Below are 23561 nucleotides of genomic sequence, written 5' to 3'. Positions count from 1 at the left end.
AAATGAATGAATCTTGTGGTCCCCATAAACATCTGTCAGTGAGAATCTCAATCACAACTGATCATGATGGTGAAGAAGTTCTCAGTTCAGACTGTGATGGAACTGATTCTAGAAGAGGCAGAGGGTTTTGATGGTGCAGCTGAGGAAGATGTCTCTGAGAATGAAGATCAAATTTGTGAAAATTCAGGGTCAGAGAGTGAGTTTGAAGAGAAAGGGACAGGAGGGTGAAGATCAGCCAACAGAACCAGGAGCAGCCAGCAAAACACAAGCAGACCTCAGCCATAGGAACCAACTTATGAGAGGTGAGCTGGTGAGCAGCGAGACATAGGAGGGAACAATGTATGATTGAGAAAAGATGGAAAAATTCAATGGTGTTCCACTTCAAGACACCTGGCTTCACACGGCTGCCAACATGATACTGAAGGCGCCAGGGCCGACACGCTCGGCAGTCACACATGTAGATGACATCAGGTCTTCTTTTGGCATTTTCATGCCACCCCAGATCAAGAACATGACTGCACCGATATAGAAGGAAGGAGTGAGGAAGGGAGGAAGGTTTTTGATGAAACTAATTTAGATGCCTACTTTGAGATTTTTATCCTTGTCAGTGTTTTCCATGTTTTTCTGTGTTTTCATGCACTTTTTACACTCGGTGTTTCACAAAGTGTAAAAAGTACATCTGCAATAGACACAGTGAAACTCTGCCCCTCGTGTGATATAGTCTGTCATGAAAATGTCTGTGTTCAGTGGAACTAATGTCTTGTTCAGAGAGATGTTGTGTAAACTCACCTGTGTAAGTTAAATTTCTGATGAAACTCAAATGAATAGTTCACTATAGTATTGTGAGAACTTTTTTCATTTGTACATTGTTTGATTATTATCCAGTCATGACTGTTATATGATGCATTTCTTCATTTTATTATATTTTAATAACCCTAACCTTTACAAAAAGGAGTGGCCTTTTTATTCATAAATGTAATTTAACAAAGGTAAAGGGAGCACATTTAACAATAAGTTGTTAATACTACTTCCAAATGAGATAAATTAAGCATCTGCTGAGAATTTTTACAAAAAAAGGTTTAAATATGATGATGTAAAAGCCCCAAAGTGCAATGGGTCCACCAGACCCAGCAGGACTCCCTGTGTAACAAAAAAACGAAGACCTTACAAGGGTTAATGCACAAAGAGGCTGAGTTCTGCTCACACAGAAAACACTCTGCTGCACTGTGATGTCATGTTGTAATACAGGAAGTGCTCCATCGTTTAGATAATTTCTGCCCAGGAATGGACTATATTTTAACTGAAGGTAAAAAGATGACTTGAAAACTCCCACTCCATGACATCACAAGGTGGAACAGAGCATTTTGAGCTTTGGGTGTAGTCAAACTAATAATAAACACTCAAACATGTGAATGATTTTTTTTAATTTTTTTTACATTTATTTACAATATACATAGCCTCCCAGGTTGAAACAAATTTCAACAACTTGATCTTGTCCTTTTGGTCATTACCCAGAGCTCATGACCATAGTCCGATACAGCGACTGCATTACTGCAGAGGCCGCATTAAACTTAATTACGTGTCCTCACTGATAAGACCCTTCTAATTTGTCCTGAATACAGCAAACCCCCAAATATTAATTAACTCACTAACCTTTCCCTCCACTGATGAGACTCCAAGCCTGATGTGTAGGTGGGATGAATGTGACCTGGCCATTCAGACTGAAGTCACATGTCAAAAGATCAGATATGTATCGGTTTTAGGAGCACATATCCAAGTGGCCTGGGTCACAATTGAAAAAAAAAAAATCTGATCTGTATGGTTCAGACTGTCATTAAAAGATCAGATACAGGAGCATAGGGACCAAAAAAATCTGATTTGGGTCACTTCAGGCTGCAGTCTGAACGTAACCTAAATCATACCTGAAGGAGCTCTCCAAGAAACTCTAAACATTTCATACTGTCAACATAAATCTTTTGCCGCTTGTAGACTTGTGGTGGGATGCACAGCGGTTGCATTGTGATTGTGCTTTGAAGGGGGGTGACTTACCAGGTAAAGGAAAGGGCGTCAGAGCGTTAAGAACAAAAGTGAAATTCATAAAACATGTTAGTACATTGTTTTGGGCAAAAATAGCATTTTCAGAACAGTAAAAGGTCACATGCACTGGCGGCTGGTCAATAGGGGCCCAAGAGCCCCGCACTCCCTAACTTGACCTAGATAAAAAAGAAGAAAAAAAAATAAATAAATAAAGTGGTTATTTTGTATTAGGCTATATGTTGAATATTTTGTTTAAAATGTAACGTGTATCTGCATAGACATATTTTTATGTTGTTAAATGTGCTCATATCACTTTATTTGAGTCATATGTTTGGAATTTGAGTGCGGTGAGTCGGAGCGACTTAATGGAGTTTCTATGGAAATCTGACATCATGACGTTGCTTGTGCCCATGACTTTACATTAGCCCTAAAATCCGTGTTTGGGGCGCAGGGTCGGAGTGACATGAAATCTACTGATTGTCTGAATAAACATTTACACACATCTTGACCTGTTGTTGTTCAGCTGCTCTGTCACTCAGCTCTGACTCTGCACTGCTACAGGTGCTAATGATGACAACAACAGAGCTGTGTGCTGTACAGTTATGGAGAGTTCGTACAAGTACGTCCCAGGAACAGTTTTAGGGAGTAAGAACAAAAAAAGAAGCATTAAGCTGGAATGAGCTGCAGTGAGATACTATGGCTCTTATTCTGATTCACACACTGGCTAATGGCGGCTAGCTGTTAGCTTAAACCTTTCCACAGTAAAGCATGAGGACAGACCCGCCGCTGGGACCAGAACCCACGCACCGCTGGAGCCGGAGCCGGGACAGTCGCTCACTGCTCTGTCCGCCTTTGCCCTCTTTTTTCTCGGTGTAAAAGTCTCACCTAGCGTAGCGTGTAAGTCCACCTGGTGTCCTGGTGCTAATATGGACTGGTGTAACTTTCAGATTTAAGTGGGAAGTGAGATTAAGACAATTTTATAATCAGCTCGTGCATTCGGCTCCCAGACCTCGCGTCACGGACCTGACTGGACCAGGATTTGGACCAGTTTCATCTCTTCGTTGTTTGCCTAAAAATAAACCTTGATAAACCTGATTTGTGCAGTAGTTACATTAGTGGGATGCACTGTGTTGTGATAGTGCTCTGAAGGGGGAGTGACTTTTACTCAGTCATGGCAGTGAAACATTTAAAACATGTTAATACATATATGTAATTTTTTTTGGCAAATTTAGCAATGGAAGGTAACATGATGATCTACATAGGTTATGTATTAGCAGTAAATATTCCATAGAAGTAAAATGTTTCCTTGTTAATATTACTTTATTACTTTGTTGTAGACAATTCATTGTTTTAATTGTGAACGGCCATGTTAATGTGTGAAGAATCCCTCAGTCGTCCAGGGTGAATCCATGACGAGCAGAAAATTCAGTTTGTCGACTGGACAAAGTTAGTTTGGTTGAAGATGTTTCGCAGCTCATCCAAGCTGCTTCTTCAGTTCAGTTCTGATGTTTTGTCTTCAACCAAACTAACTTTTGTCCAGTTGACAAACTGAATTTTCTCCTCACCAGCCATGTTAATCTAAAATTGCTTAAAGGTGACATTTCACTGAAGCCTACAGCTGATTTTACTGTCGGAAAATTACAATGGAACATTTTTGAAGCCAATATGTTTTTTCAGAATGATTCTTTTTTATATATATATATATATATATATAATTACAAGTACAGGACACTGGGTGGGGATGGGGTAGGTGAAAACAGGAACTTTCTCATCACTCAAGCTTCAGATACAGGATAATGCAGGATTATTCAAACATGTATGTGCCAGTCAAGATACATCTCTCAATAAGTGAACAATGAGGGGAAACATAGAAAAGTGTGTGTGTATCCTTTAAAGGTTCTATATTATGCCAAATTTATTCTTGTGGGCTTTAAACTATGTTACCTCCCAAAAAACAGACCTGAATTTGTCTTTTGTTTCATTCCCTCATGTCTGAGTAATCCTATATCATTAGTCTGTCTGCATCTCCAAAGTTTAAAATGTCCTGCTCCACCTTGTGATGTCATGAAATGGTAGTTTTCAAGTTAACTTTTTCCTTTTGTTATACTGAGATTAGCAATTCCTGGACTGAAATGATCCAGATGATTCTAGTGAAGGTGTGTGGAATTTAAAAACACAGTGAAGCACTTCCTGTATTATCACATGACATCATAAGGTGGAACAGTGGAGGGTTTCTGTTTGAACTTAGCCTAAATGTGCAGGTTTGTGTGTTAAACATGTGTGAATGAAACACAACACAACTGCAGGTCTGTTTGTGATGAGGAAACAATATTAGAACATATTGTAATCTGGCCCTTTAAAGGAAACTTAGTGTTTCTTTGCACTTTAACAAAGCTTTCCTTCATCATTATCTTAATACTGTATTTGGAGCTCCTCACAGTTTGGAGCTGTACATCTGAATGACCTAAAGACAATGTTCATAAATAAACCATGTGTGCAGCTCGCTACAGTGAGAAGCTGCTCCATTGAGAGGGGCTGGGAGCACGGCAGCTTTTGTAATTGCATTGTGTCCGTTTATCCAGCCACCCCTGACAAAGACCCCCATAGACCGCTGGGATCTGTTTCCGTGGTAACCAGGTCAGGTGTATTAAACCTGCTTTATGAAACAAGTAAGCCCGGTTTAAAGGGCTCACCCCACTCTTCTGCTGTGTGACTGTCCACAGCAATGTGTCCAAACACAAACATGTGGACAGGGCACATCCACACACTGTGCCCGTGACACTTGTACTATGCAATAAAGATACAAAAGTGAACTGTCTGCCATATTATAACATATGGAATAACATCCCCTCATCCAAGTCATGCCTGAAGAGGTTCTAGATGTCACCCATGCATGTTTGAGTAATCAAGCGATCTCTCCCAGGCTTGTCACCCATGCTCCTACACAGCAATACTCCATAAATATACAAAAGCATCATACAAAACCATACACAACTTCACAAACCTGATGCAATGTGCAGTAGTTTCATTGATGCACAGCAGTTGCATTGTGATTGTGCTTTGTACGGGGGGTGACTTAGCATGGAAAGGAAAGAGTGTCAGAGCGTCAAGAACAAAAGTGAAATTCATAAAACATTGCAAAATAGCATTTTCAGAATAATTAAAGGTCACATGGTGATCCAACTAATAACCAGTGATGGGGAGAATACTTTGAACATATATTTAGTTACAGAATACTGAATACCGGCATTCAAACCTGTTTTATAATGTATATTCCACACAAACCACACATGCATCACCACAAGAGCAGTGTTTCCTATTTTCCTTAAATAATTCTTTGCAGTTTGAAGCCTAAATTTTAGCCTAAAAATGTCAAGATCAAGTAACACAATGCATTCCTTTGATTTTAGAAAAGTAATTGTAGTCTGCACCAGAATACAGTTACTTAAAATAAGTACAAAATTTGTATTTGGGATACATATTCAGTTATTTCTCAACCCTGCAAATAACAGATCCTCCTTGCTGTAAACAGCTACAGTGTTAGTTTTGGTGGTTAGCTCCTCCCATCAGACAGATCTGAGGCAATTATTTTGAATGACCAGAACCATGTCAGAACTGAAGAAGTTGCTTGGATGAATGACAAAACTTATTTACTCCAAAACTTTTGTCCAGTTGACAGAATAGAATTTTTACATTCGATTGTTATTAATGACATGTCGTAGTTTTTAGTGGACCACACCCGTCCCCCGGCCTCTGTTTGATGTGTGTGCTCCTTCCCTCCTGCTCTGACGCTCTGATGTGTGGACAGATCCATACGGGTGATGGTCTATATCCTCCGCTGGGATACTAAGCCTTTCATTGATCACCAGCTCCGGAGGCTTGGGAAAACCTTGACACGGACGCTCGCCTCCATCGTACCAACGCCAGCCCGATAACAGCATTGATTTCCAGACTCATCTCCAAAACAAAGAGCTGTCAGAGCACAAATCATCTCTCGATGAATATGTATGCAGCTGTCTGTGGAGCACAACACTGTCTGAGCCTGTCAAACTTTGTAACTACATCTGACACAAACAGGTGTGCAGCGAGCTACTAGTCAAAACACTGTCACTGTGGAAATACTACACAGAGACGATGGAGAGTCAAAGTTATATGTTGGACAAATCAATACATTTGGTGAAACTAATAAAAAATGAATAAATAATAATACATAAATAAAAATGTAATCAAATAAACACAGCACGAAAATATGAAAAAAAAAAAAACAAAAAACATTTCACACACAGCAAAAGAAAATGTCATTCTGTCAGCTGGACAAAAGCTTTGGAGGGAAGACGTTTCACTATCCACCAGAGCTGAAGACGCCGCTTGGACGTGTGAATGCTCTTCACTCCAAAACTTTTGTCCAGTGACAGAATGTATTTTTGGACTGAGGGTTTATACAACAAGAGAACATCACAGACACTTTGAAAATATGTCATTTTTTTGTTGAATAGAGATTTTTCAGTGCTGAAAGGATGCACGTGCTTAATAGATACAAATAAAATGTACACATAAATTTATAAAGCATTAATAAAACATTAATACACTGTTTTCAATAAATACAGCATTTTCAAAACAATAAAAGGCAGCATGGTGATCTATGATGTATGTAAAAACACAAATAGTCAGTGTGCAGTTGTGTTGACGTGTGTGTGTGTGTGTTGAAGGTGCGAGCGGTGCTGGAGGAGCTCTTGGAGAAGCTGCCAGAGGAGTTCAACATGGCCGAGCTCCTGAGTAAAGCTGAGGAAAGGACGCCCTACCAGGTGGTGGCGCTACAGGAGTGTGAGCGCATGAACCTGCTCACCCAAGAGATGAAGAGGTCTCTGCGAGAACTCAGCCTGGGACTCAAGGTACACTGTCACACTGGACTGTCACACAGGACTGTCACACAGGACTGTCACACTGGACTGTCACACTGGACTGTCACACTGGACTGTCACACTGGACTGTCACACTGGACTGTCACACTGGACTGTCACACTGGACTGTCACACTGGACTGTCACACTGGGCTTATAATATTCTGGTATTTTAAAGAGACTTATGCCAGATCTATGTTCTAATGTTGTTTCCATATAATTTTTAACACACAAATCCTGCATATTTAGGCTGTGTACATGGCTTGTGATGCCATGTAGTAATGCAGAATGTGCTCCACTGTGTTTTTAAACAACATACACCTTCACTAGCAGCTTTTGGATCAGTTCATCCCTGGAATCTCTGCGAAACAAAAGGTAAAAGGAGCTGTTCACTTCCACTTCACTTCCACTTCAACTCCAGGTGTGTATGTGGAGTGACAATTACAGGCACAGTTTAACTGGTACATTGACTGAACGTTGTCAATGTTATTATACGTTGTCAAATGTATATATATATATATATATATATATATATATATATATATATATATATATATATATATATATATAATGAACATATAAAGGCCACTTTCTATCTGAGATATAAAACCTTCAAAGTCCTTGTTTGAATCTATAATTTATAATGTATACATTACCATGTTTGAACATTCTAGAAGTGTCTATGGATATTTATATGGATGTCAGTGTTGTAGGCCTCATATAAGAAAGGAGAATTTGCCTGATTTTGGCTATGATCTGCTTTTTCCCAAGTTTGGGGAGGCATGACCTGACTTTTTGTCTTCATACACGATTTTGAAGCCATTGCGCTCCTTGTGTGTGTGCGTGTGTGTATAACCACCAAACATCAGCAACGCCACGGTAACAACCAATAAAACAGAGTGTCTGGGACAGAGGAATGATGCATACAAAGGCACAACAGACAAACTCAGGAAACAGTGAAAATAATGAGAAAATTATTCCTCACCTCTCGTAAAGTTTTAAATATAAAGTGCAGCATCTCATCCACTTTATCCATAGAATATGACCTCCACAAATAATGGCATCCAGTCCACAAACCCACACTGTGAATCCAGTTTGAGGAGTTCTTGAAATAAAAACTGTGAGTTTGGTTCCTCGTGTGTGTGTGTTTACATCCACACAGCGCACGGATCAAGATGAAGCTGCAGATTCACCACGGTGACTCAACTTCCACAGGACTTTATCTCCAATCTGTTATGCTTTAAAAATCATATCTGAAGTTTTGCACTACATTTCATAAATAATAATAACACAGTTTTGCGTTGTATCTAAACCAGGAGTGCAGAGCTCTCAGAGTCTCAGAGCGAGAGGTTTTACTGTAGACAAGAAACAGCTGATGTGATTGTGCTCACAATTTTAGAGCCTGTGATCTGTTTCTAAAATTATTAATTATTCTTTTTTGTGGAAATTATATGACGCAATTTCCACTCGGCTGATAGTGGCAAACTCTGCAAAACTAGTGAAGAGAAATGATCTGAGGCTTTGGAAAAGTCTGTATTATTATAAAATTTGAATCATTAGAAAATGACTTAAGACTGATACAGACTTTTTCCACAGCCTCCGATCATTTCTCTTCACTAGTTTTGTTGAGTTTTGCAAAAGCCGCTGCCGTCAGCTGATTAATTCATTTTAGAAAAATGGAAATAATTTTAGAAATACTCACACAAATGAAAATAGTCACATCACAAAACAGCACAAATGAAATACAAACGTCTGGTAGAATTTTCTTCCTGTTTTGAGGCTGTTTAACATTTTAAGGGGCTGGATGACGTCATCTGCCCAAAATAAAACTGCTAATATCTTAAGAACCATAATCGCACAAACCAAACTTTTTGCAGCTCAGCACTGCGTTTGATGAGGGCCACCTTCACACAGGTCTCTTCTGTAGCTTCAGCACTTTTAGTATCAGCAGTATCTTCGTGTGTGCCGTACACTATGTAAAACCTGCCACCGCCTGAATGAACAAGACATCTATAGTGTGTCAGTGGGCGGAGAGCACGGTGAGCCTTCCATCTGCACACGCTCATATAAATCTCCCTGTGATCTTAACACTACGCCATCTGTAGCCACGGCGACAAATAAATAGGGAGTACCGGGGTGTTAGCCTTGGTGACACGGGCTACCTAACAGAGCTGAGGGTTCAGGGAGAAGGCGTGCTTGGATAAATGTGCGCAGTTATCGCCCTCATAAAGAACAGTGATGGCGGTTACATGTGGGGAGTGTACGGTAGCCTGTGAAGGACAAACGGACTCGGGGGCATAAGTCTTCCTGACAGCGGCGGTGTTATCTCAGCACAGTCTCATCTGATCCGGCGCTCGTATGCGTGTGTATGCAGTCCAACTTGTTACGCTTAAAAGGTCTCCTCCATCATCCTGACACATCCTGCTCCACATCTGAGATCAGGTGTGTTTAAAGCGCATGGGACACGTTAGATTACTCATTAACATCATCTTTTAATTAGAATTTTACTTCATATCATTTAGGATATTTAGTATATGATTTTAGGCCTAATTCCTGGTTGGGTATGAGCAGCAGATATGACATACGTACAGATAATTCCATGACTGTTACCTTGCCAGGGTTTAGGTACATTCGGATCAGAGCGAGTCAAGGCCTAAGGGCAATTAGTATTTTAGTTATTTTCCTATTAAAACTCCTCCTTTTACCCCGTAATGAAGTGTTATTTCACAATCTGCTGCTGTAGTTGTGTCATAAGGCTGTAATAAAATCTATAAGACCAAAAATACAAATGAAAAAAAAACAACCAAACAAACAAACAAAAAACAGAGCATAAAATTCACAGAAATTCATACAAAACACACAGGAAACATGTATAAACAACTTTTTGGGCATAAAAAAAAAAGTCTGTAAGTAACTCAAAATCACCTTAATGCCACAAAACAAACAACCAAACAAAAAAGTGCAATGTTTCCTGGACTTTCCTGGTGTCAGTCATGGAAACAGCTGGTGTCAGGTCCAGGACACAGAGCCACATCACTTCCTGCATTTCCATGGGCTTTATTACATTTGGATTTGGACATTTGGACTCAAATAAACCTGAAAATAAAAATAGCACGGTCTGCTTACACAGACCAAGATGTGTAATTTTCCATTTATTTGAGAATAACTGCACTTAGAGCGACTTTTTCAATCATTACAAACACAGACACTCAGAGCATCGACCATTTTGACTCACTACACTCTTTGGCAAAGTTTGGCCCAATCAAAATGGACGGAGCGCATGAGTTTGGCTGAAAACAAAGCTCCTATTGGACACCCTTTTTTTCCTATATCATCACGCACCCTGTGATGTAGGATAATGCTGGTATATGCTTGGAAAGATGCAGCTGTCAGCTTTTCATGGGGTAAAAAGTAAGTTTCTATCTTTTATGGTTGGAAAGTTATGTATAGTTATATAAAAAATATTACCATGTATGATACCGTCAGTCTGGAAGACTTAAACCAACTGGATTTCAGCGTTGAAACTGTCAAACCAAATGCGAGACTCATTCTGCTTTCTAATTGAATAATCATCTTGAGAAAAACACAAAATTATACAGCAAAGAACACATCAGCATTCCAATGATCAGTAAAAGCTGTATTTGATTTGAATATTCAGTGTTTACATCATATCTGGAGACACAGACAGCTCATGTTTATGGATCTTACATACAGTTCTTTTGATAAGTGCCAAAACCTGTTGAAATTACATAATAATTAGCACAATACACAATATATGTCGATGTTTCCTTTGTTAAATGAATGTTTAAAATGTCATACATCGGTTTAATTTGTAACTGTAAAGCTATGATACATATTCAGCACAGGTTCTTTCCCACCAAACCAAGTCATAATTAGAAAAACATGAAATCCTGCCATATGCACTTTAAGCTGAGGCCCCCAAACCAGTCCTAGAGCCGCTCCCCCCCCCCACACCCCACAGCTATCTGCTCCCCCCAGACTAGGCCATTACACAGGTGAGTATTAGAGAGAGCACTGCAGCCTTATAGATAAGAGCCAGAGGAGCCGTTAGGAGAGGAGCTATAGTCTGTATTCTACTACATATGCAAATGCTATTGTACTTATTCTAGAAGAGAACACACCGGACAAACTATGGAACTTTGGTCAAACTTTATAATAACAACATTTCACAGCCTTATTAAAGCATCAACACAAACATAAACATCACAATGAACTGGAATGACTCAGGCTTAGTAACTAATTAACAAACAGCTAACTGATGCAACTGAAACACATCTAACTAATGCTTTGAACATCCATGGACAGATAAAAGACAAAAACATATTTTCATTTGGTGGGACCATGATATGAAGGCCCTGTCACACCTTGACGATTTAGCCAGCGTATGCCACCACATCACATATTAGATCACCATGTTACCCTTTACTGTTTTGAAAATGATTTATTCACCGAAAACTATTTAATTACTTAGTATTTAAATGTTTAATTGGTTTCACTTTTGTTTTTTGATACTCTGAGCCTCCCCTCACTTTTTTCCTGAGCTAAATCACTCCCCCTTCAGAGCACTATTACAACACAATTAGTGTACAAGTTGTAGTGTATTGTTGTGTGTTTTGTGTGTGAAAAGAACATACAGGATGATGGTTGATGCAGGCTTGGGAGCAAGTTCTTAGTCCTCAGTGATAATGGCAATCAAACATATTCTGATTCACTGCTTCTGTTACACTAAACATAAGGAGGGTTTGGAGACGTACAACGATGCAAGATAAGAAGCTCCAAAAAGTAAATGGTGTGTAAGACTCCCTCTTTATTAAATATGTATTAAGCCTGGCTCCCAGTGTCTTTTAGAATCAGTTTTAAAATTATTTTATTTACTTGTAAGTGTTTGCATGGCCCTCCTGCCTCTCTGATCTAATCCACCCTTACAACCTCTCTCATACTGTCAGGTCACCTCTAAACCCTGTCTCGCACTCTCACGTCACCCTTACACCCCCTCTCACACTGTCAGGTCACCCTTACACCCCCTCTCACACTCTCAGGTCACCCTTACACCCCCTCTCACACTGTCAGGTCACCCTTACACCCCTCTCACACTCTCAGGTCACCCTTACACCCCCTCTCACACTGTCAGGTCACCCTTACACCCCCTCTCACACTGTCAGGTCACCCTTACACCCCCTCTCACACTCTCAGGTCACTCTTACACCCCCTCTCACACTGTCAGGTCACCCTTACACCCCCTCTCACACTCTCAGGTCACTCTTACACCCCCTCTCACACTGTCAGGTCACCCTTACACCCCCTCTCACACTTTCAGGTCACCCTTACACCCCCTCTCACACTCTCAGGTCACCCTTACACCCTCTCACACTCTCAGGTCACTCTTACACCCCTCTCACACTGTCAGGTCACCCTTACACCCCCTCTCACACTCTCAGGTCACTCTTACACCCCCTCTCACACTCTTCAGGTCACCCTTACACCCCTCTCACACTCTCAGGTCACTCTTACCCCCTCTCACACTGTCAGGTCACCCTTACACCCCCTCTCACACTCTCAGGTCACTCTTACATCCGTCTCACACTCTCAGGTCACCCTTACACCCCCTCTCACACTCTCAGGTCACTCTTACGCCCCCTATCACACTCTTAGGTCACCCTTACGCCCCCTCTCACACTCTCAGGTCACCCTTATGCCCATCTCACACTCTTAGGTCACCCTTACACCCCCTCTCACACTCTCAGGTCACTCTTACGCCCCCTATCACACTCTTAGGTCACCCTTACGCCCCCTCTCACACTCTCAGGTCAGCAGAGCCGCTCCATCTCACCATCCCAAAGACTAAACTTGAATTTCATGGGGCCCATGTGCCCCACGGCTCTGGAACTAGATTCCATTAGAGAGTCTGTATCTGTTTTTAAATCACTCCTAAAAATTTTAACAAGTGACATGTACATTTCTTGTTGTTGAGTATCTTATTATTTTCAGTGTTTTTTTTATAGTGGTTATATTGCATTTGTGTTGTACTGTGGTGTCCTTGTGTGTCCTGAGTTTGTGTACAGCACTTTGGCCAAATGTGAAATTTTTAAAGTGCTTTGTAAATAAAGTTTGTATGGTATGGTAATTAAGTGTTTTATCATGATTTATTGAGGCTAATTTCATTGTTTTGTTATAGGTGTGTATATGTTGCAGCTTTGAAGATCCCATTGTTATTGCTTTTCCTTGAATGTTCCACAGTATCTTATCTGTAACTTTTTTTTTTTGGTCTTGTGACATTTGTGGCCTGATATGATTTTCTGACACTTACATGTAACCCTGTGGTCCACAGGGGGAGCTGTCCATGAGCGCTGAGATGGAGAGCCTTCAGTCGTCGCTGTTCTTGGACGTGGTTCCAGAGGGCTGGGTGAAGCGGGCGTACCCCTCTGCGTGTGGCCTCACGCTCTGGTTCACTGACCTGCTGCTGCGGGTCAGAGAGCTGGAGGCCTGGGCAGCAGATTTCAGCCTGCCCCCCGCAGTCTGGCTCTCTGGGTTCTTCAACCCACAGTCCTTCCTCACAGCCATCATGCAGGCCTCGGCACGAAAGTAAGAGCTCACATGCTTTTCCATTTGTACATAAATACTGTAGCTATATAAATCCTACAGCTCTGAGGGGTCAGTGCAAGTCTGTATGATCGGAAATCATATACTAGTAATTCTATAAAAGGTCACCAACAGTAAAGTATAGGAAGGTGTTGTTATTTTCTGGAGCCTGTTCTCACTCAAGTGTCTCAGATACTAATCAGTATTAAAACTAGTGTAGTAACGAGATTTTCACTCAAACAAGCACACAGTTTGACTTTTCCTGAACTGTTTTAGAATGGTTTTGCCTGAAACTGAAAGGTATATATGTATTGTAACTATGGTTCTATGAATCCATGTTTGTTTCTATAGGAACTATGAAAAAGACCACATACTGTATTTTTCAGACTACAGTATAAAGCACACTGAAAATCCTTTAATGTTCTCAAAAATCAACAATGCGCCTTATAATCCGGTGCACCTTGTGTATTAATTCTGGTTGTGTTTACTGACCCCAAATTGATTTTTATGTGGTACACAGAGCTCAAAAATCTGTCAAAATATTTTAGTACGACTTGGATAAACTATGAAGTCACACTGGTTGATGAATTGTCAGGGCATTACAGCTACGATAGTCAGGAGTCTCACAAAGTATAAACTCTGAAAAGTTTCACATGAACCATCTCCAACAAGATAGAAGCACAGACCAGACTCACCATCAGCAGCACATCCTCTGTCACAGAAAGAACACATATTTTCCACTGAGTCCTTTACTCAGACAGAAGCTGAACTGCATCAGTGCACAAGGAGTCAGCTGTTTTTTTCAGCGCTTATAGTTTATGCAAATGAGTCATGTGGTTTTAAGTTTTATTTTTGTAAAATATAAACAAATGTTCACAAAGCTGCATTAAACACATTATTACTCAGTGTATATTTGAGTCCTCCTAGTAGGAAATAAAATTCAAACTTAAATGAAAAGGAAACTCAAGTAGAGCATCAAAGTCCTGATGTATGTGTTTAGGAACGCGTGGCCCCTGGACAGCATGTGTCTGCAGTGTGATGTGACAAAGAAGAGCCGTGAGGACCTCAGCTCAGCCCCCAGAGATGGGGCCTATGTGCACGGACTCTACATGGAGGGGGCCCGCTGGGACACTCAGGTATGTCCAGGGATGGGGTCTACGCCTCTACATGATACAGTGCTAAATTCTTAAACAAAATCTACTTACAAAATATTTATAAAGTCTGTTTACAATAACAAAAGTTTTACTATGTTAAAATAAGAATACAAAATACAGCAATTAAGGGAAAGCAAAGAAATGCACCTGATTTTCTTTGTGCTGAAGCTGCCTGATATCGTGGAGTTCTTAATCTCCCAAATGGATTAGTGTGTAAATGTTGAACAATCACTCCTCTATAATCCCTGCCTACTCCACCCTTCCTAATCCCCTTCATCGAGCTGCACTCCCATTCATCTACAAACCCATAATAAAGTCCTGGACTGGACTCAGCTGCTGTTGCATTATTCATTATGTCTCACATTACCTGGAGTCAGAACTATTAACTATACACAAGAGCAATCTCTACTCAAATCAACACTCATTTAACTGAGTCAAATAAATGTAACATGTCTATTACTCGTTGCTATTATAACACACTACATCCAGTGACTAATTGAAGATAGTTCAATTCACTGCGAGGAAACAGGATCATTTTTCAGCACTAATCTGTTTCTCTTTAGTTCTTCAGTTGTTCGACGACAGTCTGCTGCAAAGCTTTGAGAGATTTGAAATGGAATGAAATATATTCTTTATAGTATGGCACTACATATACAAAAATACAACAATCATTCGTTAAAGGTCCTGTACTACACAAAATTGATTCTTGTGAGCTTTTAGTCATGTTATAATGTTGCATTTCATTTCAGTCACGCATGTTTATGTATTCTGTAACCTAGTCTGTGAACACCTGCAAAGCTCAGAATGCTCTGCACCACCTTGTGATGTCATGCAGTGGTAGTTTTCAAGTAGGGTTGGGCAGTATCCAAGTTTTGATACCGTTAAAATTCTCTAAAAAGGATTTTACCAGGTTATACAGTATTACCATATTACCAAAATGTTTAGGTACGACTTTGGTAAACTACGAAGCCGCACTGATGTACTGTCTGTGTGTACGACTCTCAGACGTATAATCTGTGAAAAGTTTCACATGAACCATCTCCAATGTGATACACACACAGAACAGACTCACCATCAGCAGCACATCCTCTGTCACAGAAAGAACACACATATTCCCCTGAGTCATGTCATTTAGTTCTACAGAAGCTGAATCACATCAGCTCATAAGGAGCGAGCAGTTTTTATCAACGCTTTATAGTTTATGCAAATTAGGCATTCGGTTTTAAGTTTTGTTTCTGTTAAACGTAAACAAATGTGGCCTGAAGCCAAAATGCTGCAAAATTGTAGAAGTACTAGTATTTTTGGGGGGGACCAAATCGCTTGCAGCCGGACTTGCCACCTTGTCTTGATCTCCCTTATGATCTGTCACGTGACTGTTAAAAGAAACATTATAGACACTATTAGTTTTAAATCATGATTACATTAAACTGAAAATACAACCACACATTCATTTGTGCTGAGCAAACAAATGTAGGTATCAATAAATTATTATATTATATTAGGTCCTTAGGTATTTAAAATGACGGTAATGAAACTGCTACTTTTTGATACTGCGAGATATTGTAATACCATATTACCGCCCAACCCTATTTTCAAGTTAACACCCCTTTTACTTTTAGTTCATAGAGATGAAATTCTGCAAATGATCCTAGTGAAGGCATATGGAGTTTAAAAACGCAGTGGAACACTTCCTGTATTACCACATGACATCACAGGGTAGAACAGTGTTCTCAGTTTGAGAGAAGATTTCAGCCTAAATGTGCAGAGTTTGTGTGTTAAGTTTGTGTGGAAGAAACAAAACACAACTCCAGGTGTGTTTGTGATGAAGAAACATTAGAACGTAGATCAGAAAATGCTGTAATATCAGCTCTTTAAAGTACGTAACACCAAATCTGGCATTATTTGTATCCCAATGGAAATTCTTAGCACATTTGCCACTCTGTTTCTAATTTAGGAGGTGATTGAAATAACTAACTTAACCAATAATGCTGCTGACGCTGATGCAGGCCCTTGCAGCGTCTGGAGTGTGCTGGGTCGGGGTAATTGCAGTAATGATCTGAAGCACTTTGTGAGAGATTGTCATGGAGTGTTTAGTCACAACAGGCTCGGCTCACAGGTGCACGAGCAGGTGGGAGGCTGACATGCTGATAGGATGTTTTTTTTAGTTGATTTGTGCTGTTAAGCAAGTCCCTCTCGAATAACATTACAGTCACAAGCTAGATAGCATTAGCCAACAGTTATTCAGTTAAAGAGCCGGTATTACACAATCTACTCTGTGCTGTAATGTTGTCTCCTCATCACACACACACCTGCGGTTGTGTGTTGTTTCATTCACACGTTTAACACACAAACCCTGTAGATTTAAGCTGAGTTCTTCTCAGCAAAACACTCTGTTCCACCTTGTGATGCCATGTGGTAATACAGGAAGTGCTCCACTGTGTTTTTAAACCCCATACATTTTCTCTAGAATCATTTGGATCTTTTCAGCCTTGGGGTTTCCAATCGCTGCTGAACATAAGGTAAAAGGAGCTGTTTATTTACTTGAAATTTACAGTTACAGGTTAATTTGGTCCGATAATCAGGATTCCCACGGTCATGGAAATCCTGGAAAAGTCATGGAAATTGAAAATATTATTTTCCAGACCTGAAAAAGTCATGGAATTTTGTAAATTCAATGAAAGTTTTGAAAAAAGTCATGGAATTTTAGTATTTCTTTCAAGCAACTCCAGTGTTCTGTTAAGTTCTCATGAGTCTGTTCTGATTATTTCTGAACGTCTACACCTTTTGTTTAAAAGAGACGACAATAAACGCACTGACAGGATTTTGAATGTTCAAAAACTATAATCCCAAACCATAAGGTGAGTGGAAAGAGTTCGCATTTCATATTTAGCCTTAAAAGTCTGATCAATACATGTACAATTCACTTTAGGTCATGAAAAAGTCATGGAAAAGTTTTGAAATTTTGAAAAAGAGTGGGAATTTATGTTAGTAGGTTCTTTTTTTCAGACCAAGAGTTTGTATTCATACCTTACAATTGCAACAGCTCACTAGTGCTCTTCCTCTGAGTCACATGATGTTGTTGTGATGTGTCGCTCACACCTGGGACACTGTCCTGAGGAAGAGGGACTGTAGATTTCACCAAAACCTGTTTAAATCAGCTGAGCGACACGTCACAGCAACATCACGTGACTCTGAGGAAGAGCAGGGAGCAGAACAACAACGTCTATGGAAGCTGGAATCGCCTCAAACTAAGGTTTTGTGATTCAAGTAACAACTTCATAACATTGAAAATGACAGCTGACAGACGTGAAGACAGAAGTGTGAATAAAACAAAACACAACTCCAGGTCTGTTTTTTACAGAAGCCGAGAGGGGTCATAACAAACGCAAACGCCACAACAAATACAAATGCGACAACACAACAAGAAGCCACAACAAACCAAAAAAAGCCACAACGGAAATGACCGCGGGACTCTATTTTAATGCAAACGCCGCAACAAATACAAACGCCACAACACAAACGCAAAAGCCACAACACATTAAAAAGCCACAACGGAAGTGACCGCGGGACACTATTTTCCGACGGACCGATCAAGCGGCAAGTGAAGAAGAAGAACTACAACATGAAATGAATAATGATAAAACAATTACTTTTACTCACGTTTCCAACTTTTCCATTCCTTTACTTTTCATGTTGTAGTTCTTCTTCTTCACTTGCCACTTGATATGCCACTTGAAAATAGAGTCCCACGGTCACTTCCGTTGTGGCTTTTTAATGTGTTGTGGCTTTTTGTTGTGTTGTCACATTTGTATTTGTTGCGACGTTTGTTGTGACATCTCTCGGCTTCCGTAGTTTTTAAGGAGGTAACAACATTCTAACATGGCTTAAAGGATTCAATTTTGGGTAATACAGGACTTTTAATATGGTTATATTTAAAAATTTACCAAAAGAAAAATCTTAGTTTGAATGTTAGAAAATTGTGTTCCTTGTGCACAGCCCATAGTCTCTGCAGTTTGGATTTTTTACTTTTTTGTTATGTTTTTTCAACTTTTCTTCACCAACTGCCATTTAACTGATACAAAATTATGATAAACATTTACCACGGTCATTAATCCACCAAACTAAGTCATAATTAGAAAAGCATGCAAGCCTGTCATCCACTCTTAAAGAACAGCATGTGGCAGACTCCACTATGGGCCCACTCCAAATAACAAGATCATAATAATCGTGTTTTTAAGCCTGCAGTTTACATACGATTAGTGCGTGTCCTTCGGCATCTCGCAAAGTCACACATGCACACATGCACCCGCACGCACACGCACACATGTTGTAGCTGCGGTAATGAGAGCCATGTTTTTCAGCCCTGCTCCAGTCAAACTCAAAGCCTGACTTTCCCTCTCCTCCAAGGACACAAGCAGCACGCTGAGAATCCAACCAGCAACTTTCCAAAGTCCAGACAAAAGTATATACGCCGACGAAGTGCAGTGACAGCCAAAACACAACTCATCATGAGACTTATTCTGAACTTTTTAATTACACATCAAGTGGAATGTGTTATTAGGAGCGGTGTAAAGCCAAGGGCACACACTGGGTCTCCACTAAAGTTCTGTTACAGTTTAGCGGTGAAAAGATGAAGCGCTTTTCATTATTTATGTCTCAAGGTTCTGTGTGAAAAACAGTGAAAAGGACAGCACATTTAAAGCAGCATTAGATTATGCACATTTTGCTTTAGACTGCGTTCCTGATTTGAGTTCATTTTAGTCGTGATGTGGAGCTGATGTTTGCCGTGGTAAATATTTATCCGATCAGTTAAGTGATCATTTGTGGAAGAAAGTTGAAAAGAAAAGTACAAAAATACAGAAAGTGAGCATTCATCCAAAATACTGTTTCAATTTATGCACGAAGAAGTTTAAACTTTCATTTAACAAAACAAAGGTTTTGTGATTCATTTTTATTAGTTTAATCAAAACGCACTGTGCCTGATTTTTACTGTTTTAAAAATGTGAAAAACAGAACTAGTCACTTTAAATGGTTTGCAGTGGTCCAAACTTATTCCTCACCTACTTTACCTTTGCCATTCAGAGCATCCTCATTATTCTCCACAATGACTTTATACTTTTATACAACTTTCACAGGCAGCGTGGAAAAAGGTAAATGCTCACATTTTTGTAGAACTTTCCTCCCTCAGTGCTCAAAGTGCAACCAGTCTAACATTCACACACACATTCACACACCAGTGTACACAGACACTGGGGTGAGGTGGGTTAAGTGTCTTGCTCAAGGACACAACAACATCATTCGTCTATGGAAGCTGGAATCGCCTCAACCAACCTTTGGATCAGTGGACAAATCCTCTACAGCATGGTCCCCAACCTTTGTAGCGCCACAGACTGGTTTTATGTCTGACAGTATTAGTATAGAACAGGGGTGTCAAACATACGGCCTGGGGGCTGGATCCAGCCCTCCAAGACCTTTAATCGGGCCCTCATCTGATTTTCTACTAAAATATTTAATAAACTTTTCTATTAAAATCTTGTTAATTTTCTGTTGTGTTTATCACAGCAGTGTCTCCAGCGTCTCTGTACGTGGCCCCTCCCACCAGAGCAGCACAAATGAAGACTTGTCTCTTTCCAAACGCTCTTAAAGGACGATCGTTTTGACTGTTGACCGTGACACCCTCATCAGAAAAATGTCCAACATGAGAAAAGTGCAGGATTTTCCAAGAAAAATTGACTTATTCCTATTTGCAAACAAGTTCATGTTAAAACATTGTGTTGAAATTGAATTTTTCTTAAAGTTTCAGGTTGTTAATAATATTATAATATTTTTGTAAAAGAAAGAGTTCATCAATTAAAAAAGATTTCTGTAACAGATTTGTGTTTCTCTGCACAAATATTTGAACTTATTTTTATTTTTGGGGTTTATATGACATGAGTTTTCTGATCCAGCCCCTTTGGGATCAAAGTAGGTTGGATACGACCCCCGGACCAAAATGAGTTTGACACCCCTGGTTTAGAAGGATGCACGGTCCAAGCGCCGTACATGAGAAGACACGGCGTACAGGAGGAGACACGTCCACACATAAACATAACAACATAGTTTAGTCCTGGTGAAATCCTGTTTTAGTCCTGGTTTTAGTCCTGGTTTTAGACCTGGTTTAGACCTGATTTTAGTCCTGGTTTTAGTCCTGGCCTGGTACCAAATGACCCACGGTCCAGTACCGGTCCACAGCCCGGAGGTTGGGGTCCTTTGCTCTACAAAACTCAGCTGACTTATTTTTACTTCATATAAAATATATTCTACAGTGTACAATATATGCACTGGGGCAAGACACATTTAGCAAATATATTAAAATCTTCACTATAATGTTGTTAACTATTATATATGAATAGTTAACAACATTATAAGTAACTTTCAGAATACACACTTTGCAGTACTTCACAGAGATGTGAGTGTGGTCACTGGTGAATGTCTCAGGTTTCACATTGTCTCTTGTAAACTCAGGCTCCATGTCCAGACTGGCTCCTGACCCGGGTGTTGGTTTGTGTTGCAGAGTGGTTTGATGGTGGACTCCCGGCTGAAGGAGCTGACCCCCTCCATGCCCCTCGTCTTCATCCGGGCGGTGCCTGTGGACAAACAGGATCAGCGCAGCCTGTACCCCTGCCCCCTGTACAAGACCAGACAGAGAGGCCCCACCTACGTCTGGACCTTCCACCTCCGCACCAAGGACAGACCGTCCAAGTGGACCCTGGCCGGAGTCGCCCTCCTGCTGCAAATATGAACTTGTCCATGTACACAAGAAAGCTCACGAGAAACATATTGTTTACACACCAGTCACACTGTTGCAGCTGTTTTTTTGGGGGTTTTTTTCGTGATAATTTACAATGGAGATTCTCACTGAAGGCATCATCATCTTTTTTGACTTTTTTGTTTGCGTTTGCTAATGTGTGCAATGTGTCACCATGGTAATAATAATAAAATAAAACATAGTCACCCTTTTGCTTTGATCACTGCTTTGCATGTGGCATTTCTTGACTCTTCACAGTGAAGTGAAACACGTTTCAGGAGACTCAATGAGCGGAGGCCAAGGGTTTGCAGCTCTGTTGACAAAGCAAAGGGTCGATACTCTGAGGATTTCAACTAAAATATTAAACACATTTAGTCAAATGATTTAACTTTTTTTCTTTAATCCATAATTCCGTACATGTTGCATGTTGCATGAATCATGTCTGTAAGTGTTCTGACTGCTGGTGTATGTTCAGGTCCAGAAGACTTCAACACATTTGTAACAGAACTGAACTGGAGTCAGACGTTTAAAGGAACTGTCTGAAGATTTTTATTTTAAATTGCATAAAATTGACGTATCTGTGCCCCCAGATTTGATGTTCAAATCAAATATAACTTTTACTGATAACAATTATAATGCTGAAACAAAAACATTATGCACATTATTCAGTCAGAAAGCAAAATCACTCAAATCCAGTCAGTTTAAACATAAAAGGACTGGACTCAGGTCAGCATTTATTTCTAAGTTATTTAAATGAGTACTTGTTTTGGTGTGGTAGTACCTCTGATCAATATTTTGCAGAGTTTTACACTGGTAAAGTAACACTTTGTGTAGAAACAATAAGAGCCAAAAATGAAAAATACAGCACAGTTTTTCCTCCATCTATATCATCCGTCTGTGCAGGGACAATTTACTCAAGGAACACATTTTTTCTGATTGTTAAAACATTTATTTAAAGCCACAGTATGTAACTTTGTAGCCACAAAATAAAATAATAATACATCAAATCAACACATGTTTTTTTTCTTCATTTTGTGTGTTTATTGTACTGGAGAACATACTTTCTTACTGTGAGCGGGCTTGCATCTCCACAGACCTGACTGTTATTTTTGCCTGGAGGAGGAAATGTTCCTTTGGCTATAACATCCCACAGTACAGCATAAAATGTAGTTATCTCCTTGGAGAATTCTCCCCCTCCTCTGCTGTTCTCCTCCTGTTCTCCTCCTCCTCTCTCGGTCGTTCTGTGGACAGAGAGGAGGAGGCTGTGGAGTGTTACTACGCTCGGAGAATGAAGTTGCCTGACCTCTTCCTGATGCACAGTCGTGCAGAGCTAAAGTTCTGCTGTGTGTGAAAGTGAAGCTGTAACAGAACTCATCACATGTAACAAGAACCAATAAAATCAGTGCAAAGCTGCCCCCACAACCACCACAAGTGCAAGATCATTAATGCCCACAGGCTTTTACATGGTTTGTGCCTTTTTGATGTGTGCAGTGACCACACACACGTGTGTCCCCTGTCCACACACACACGTGTGTCCCCTGTCCACACACACGTGTGTCCCCTGTCCACACACACGTGTGTCTTCTGTCCACACACACGTGTGTCTTCTGTCCTCACACACGTGTGTCTTCTGTCCTCACATGTATAGGAGCAGGTAAAAGTCTCCAGTGAAACTTTGGACTAAACAGTTTCTTTAGACGTTCTTGGAGACAGAGCTAAAATAATCTTGACAGTGAGTCTGGTCCTGACCAGGTTTGTTTTCTGGTGCTTGTTACTTCTGCAGCTCAGTGTCACCTCTGGTCAGTCACTTTGGTGAACAGAACTGAGACTTTGATAAGCCTGAACTTCCCAGATAAGCCAGACTTTCACTTCAGCTCGCTTCAGGAAATACCCTCCAGGTCTGTTTGTGATGAGGAAACAACATTATAACAGAGATCTGAATCTAGAGCGTCAGAAAATGTTATCCGAGCTCTTTCATTTATATGTCGAACCAGGACAACCCTAATTGTGTTTAGAGTAAAGTTCCTGCCTTGTCTTTACTCAGCCAAGCCCAATATTTCCTCTGTTCGGTCTTTTTAAAATG

At 40.2% G+C, this 23561-nt stretch overlaps 1 protein-coding gene across 2 annotated transcripts in view; it reads left to right on the top strand.

The window, feature by feature from the left end:
• Nucleotides 1-21472, top strand: part of LOC110154053 (dynein axonemal heavy chain 9) — a 567616-nt gene extending 546144 nt beyond the window's left edge. For both annotated transcript variants that reach the window (XM_020917987.2, XM_055150409.1), the window contains exons 75-78: nt 6747-6929; nt 13287-13540; nt 14538-14673; nt 21245-21472. In XM_020917987.2, the coding sequence (XP_020773646.2) occupies nt 6747-6929; nt 13287-13540; nt 14538-14673; nt 21245-21472 (801 nt within the window). The remainder of the gene's footprint in view (nt 1-6746; nt 6930-13286; nt 13541-14537; nt 14674-21244) is intronic.
• Nucleotides 21473-23561: the final 2089 nt, after the last annotated feature.

This window comes from Boleophthalmus pectinirostris, unplaced genomic scaffold (genome assembly GCF_026225935.1).
Source record: "Boleophthalmus pectinirostris isolate CB_2022bp ecotype Guang Dong unplaced genomic scaffold, ASM2622593v1 HiC_scaffold_14, whole genome shotgun sequence".
NCBI lineage: Eukaryota > Metazoa > Chordata > Actinopteri > Gobiiformes > Gobiidae > Boleophthalmus > Boleophthalmus pectinirostris.
Note: the sequence above shows the minus strand (reverse complement) of the source record. Positions and strands in the feature narration are given on the sequence as shown.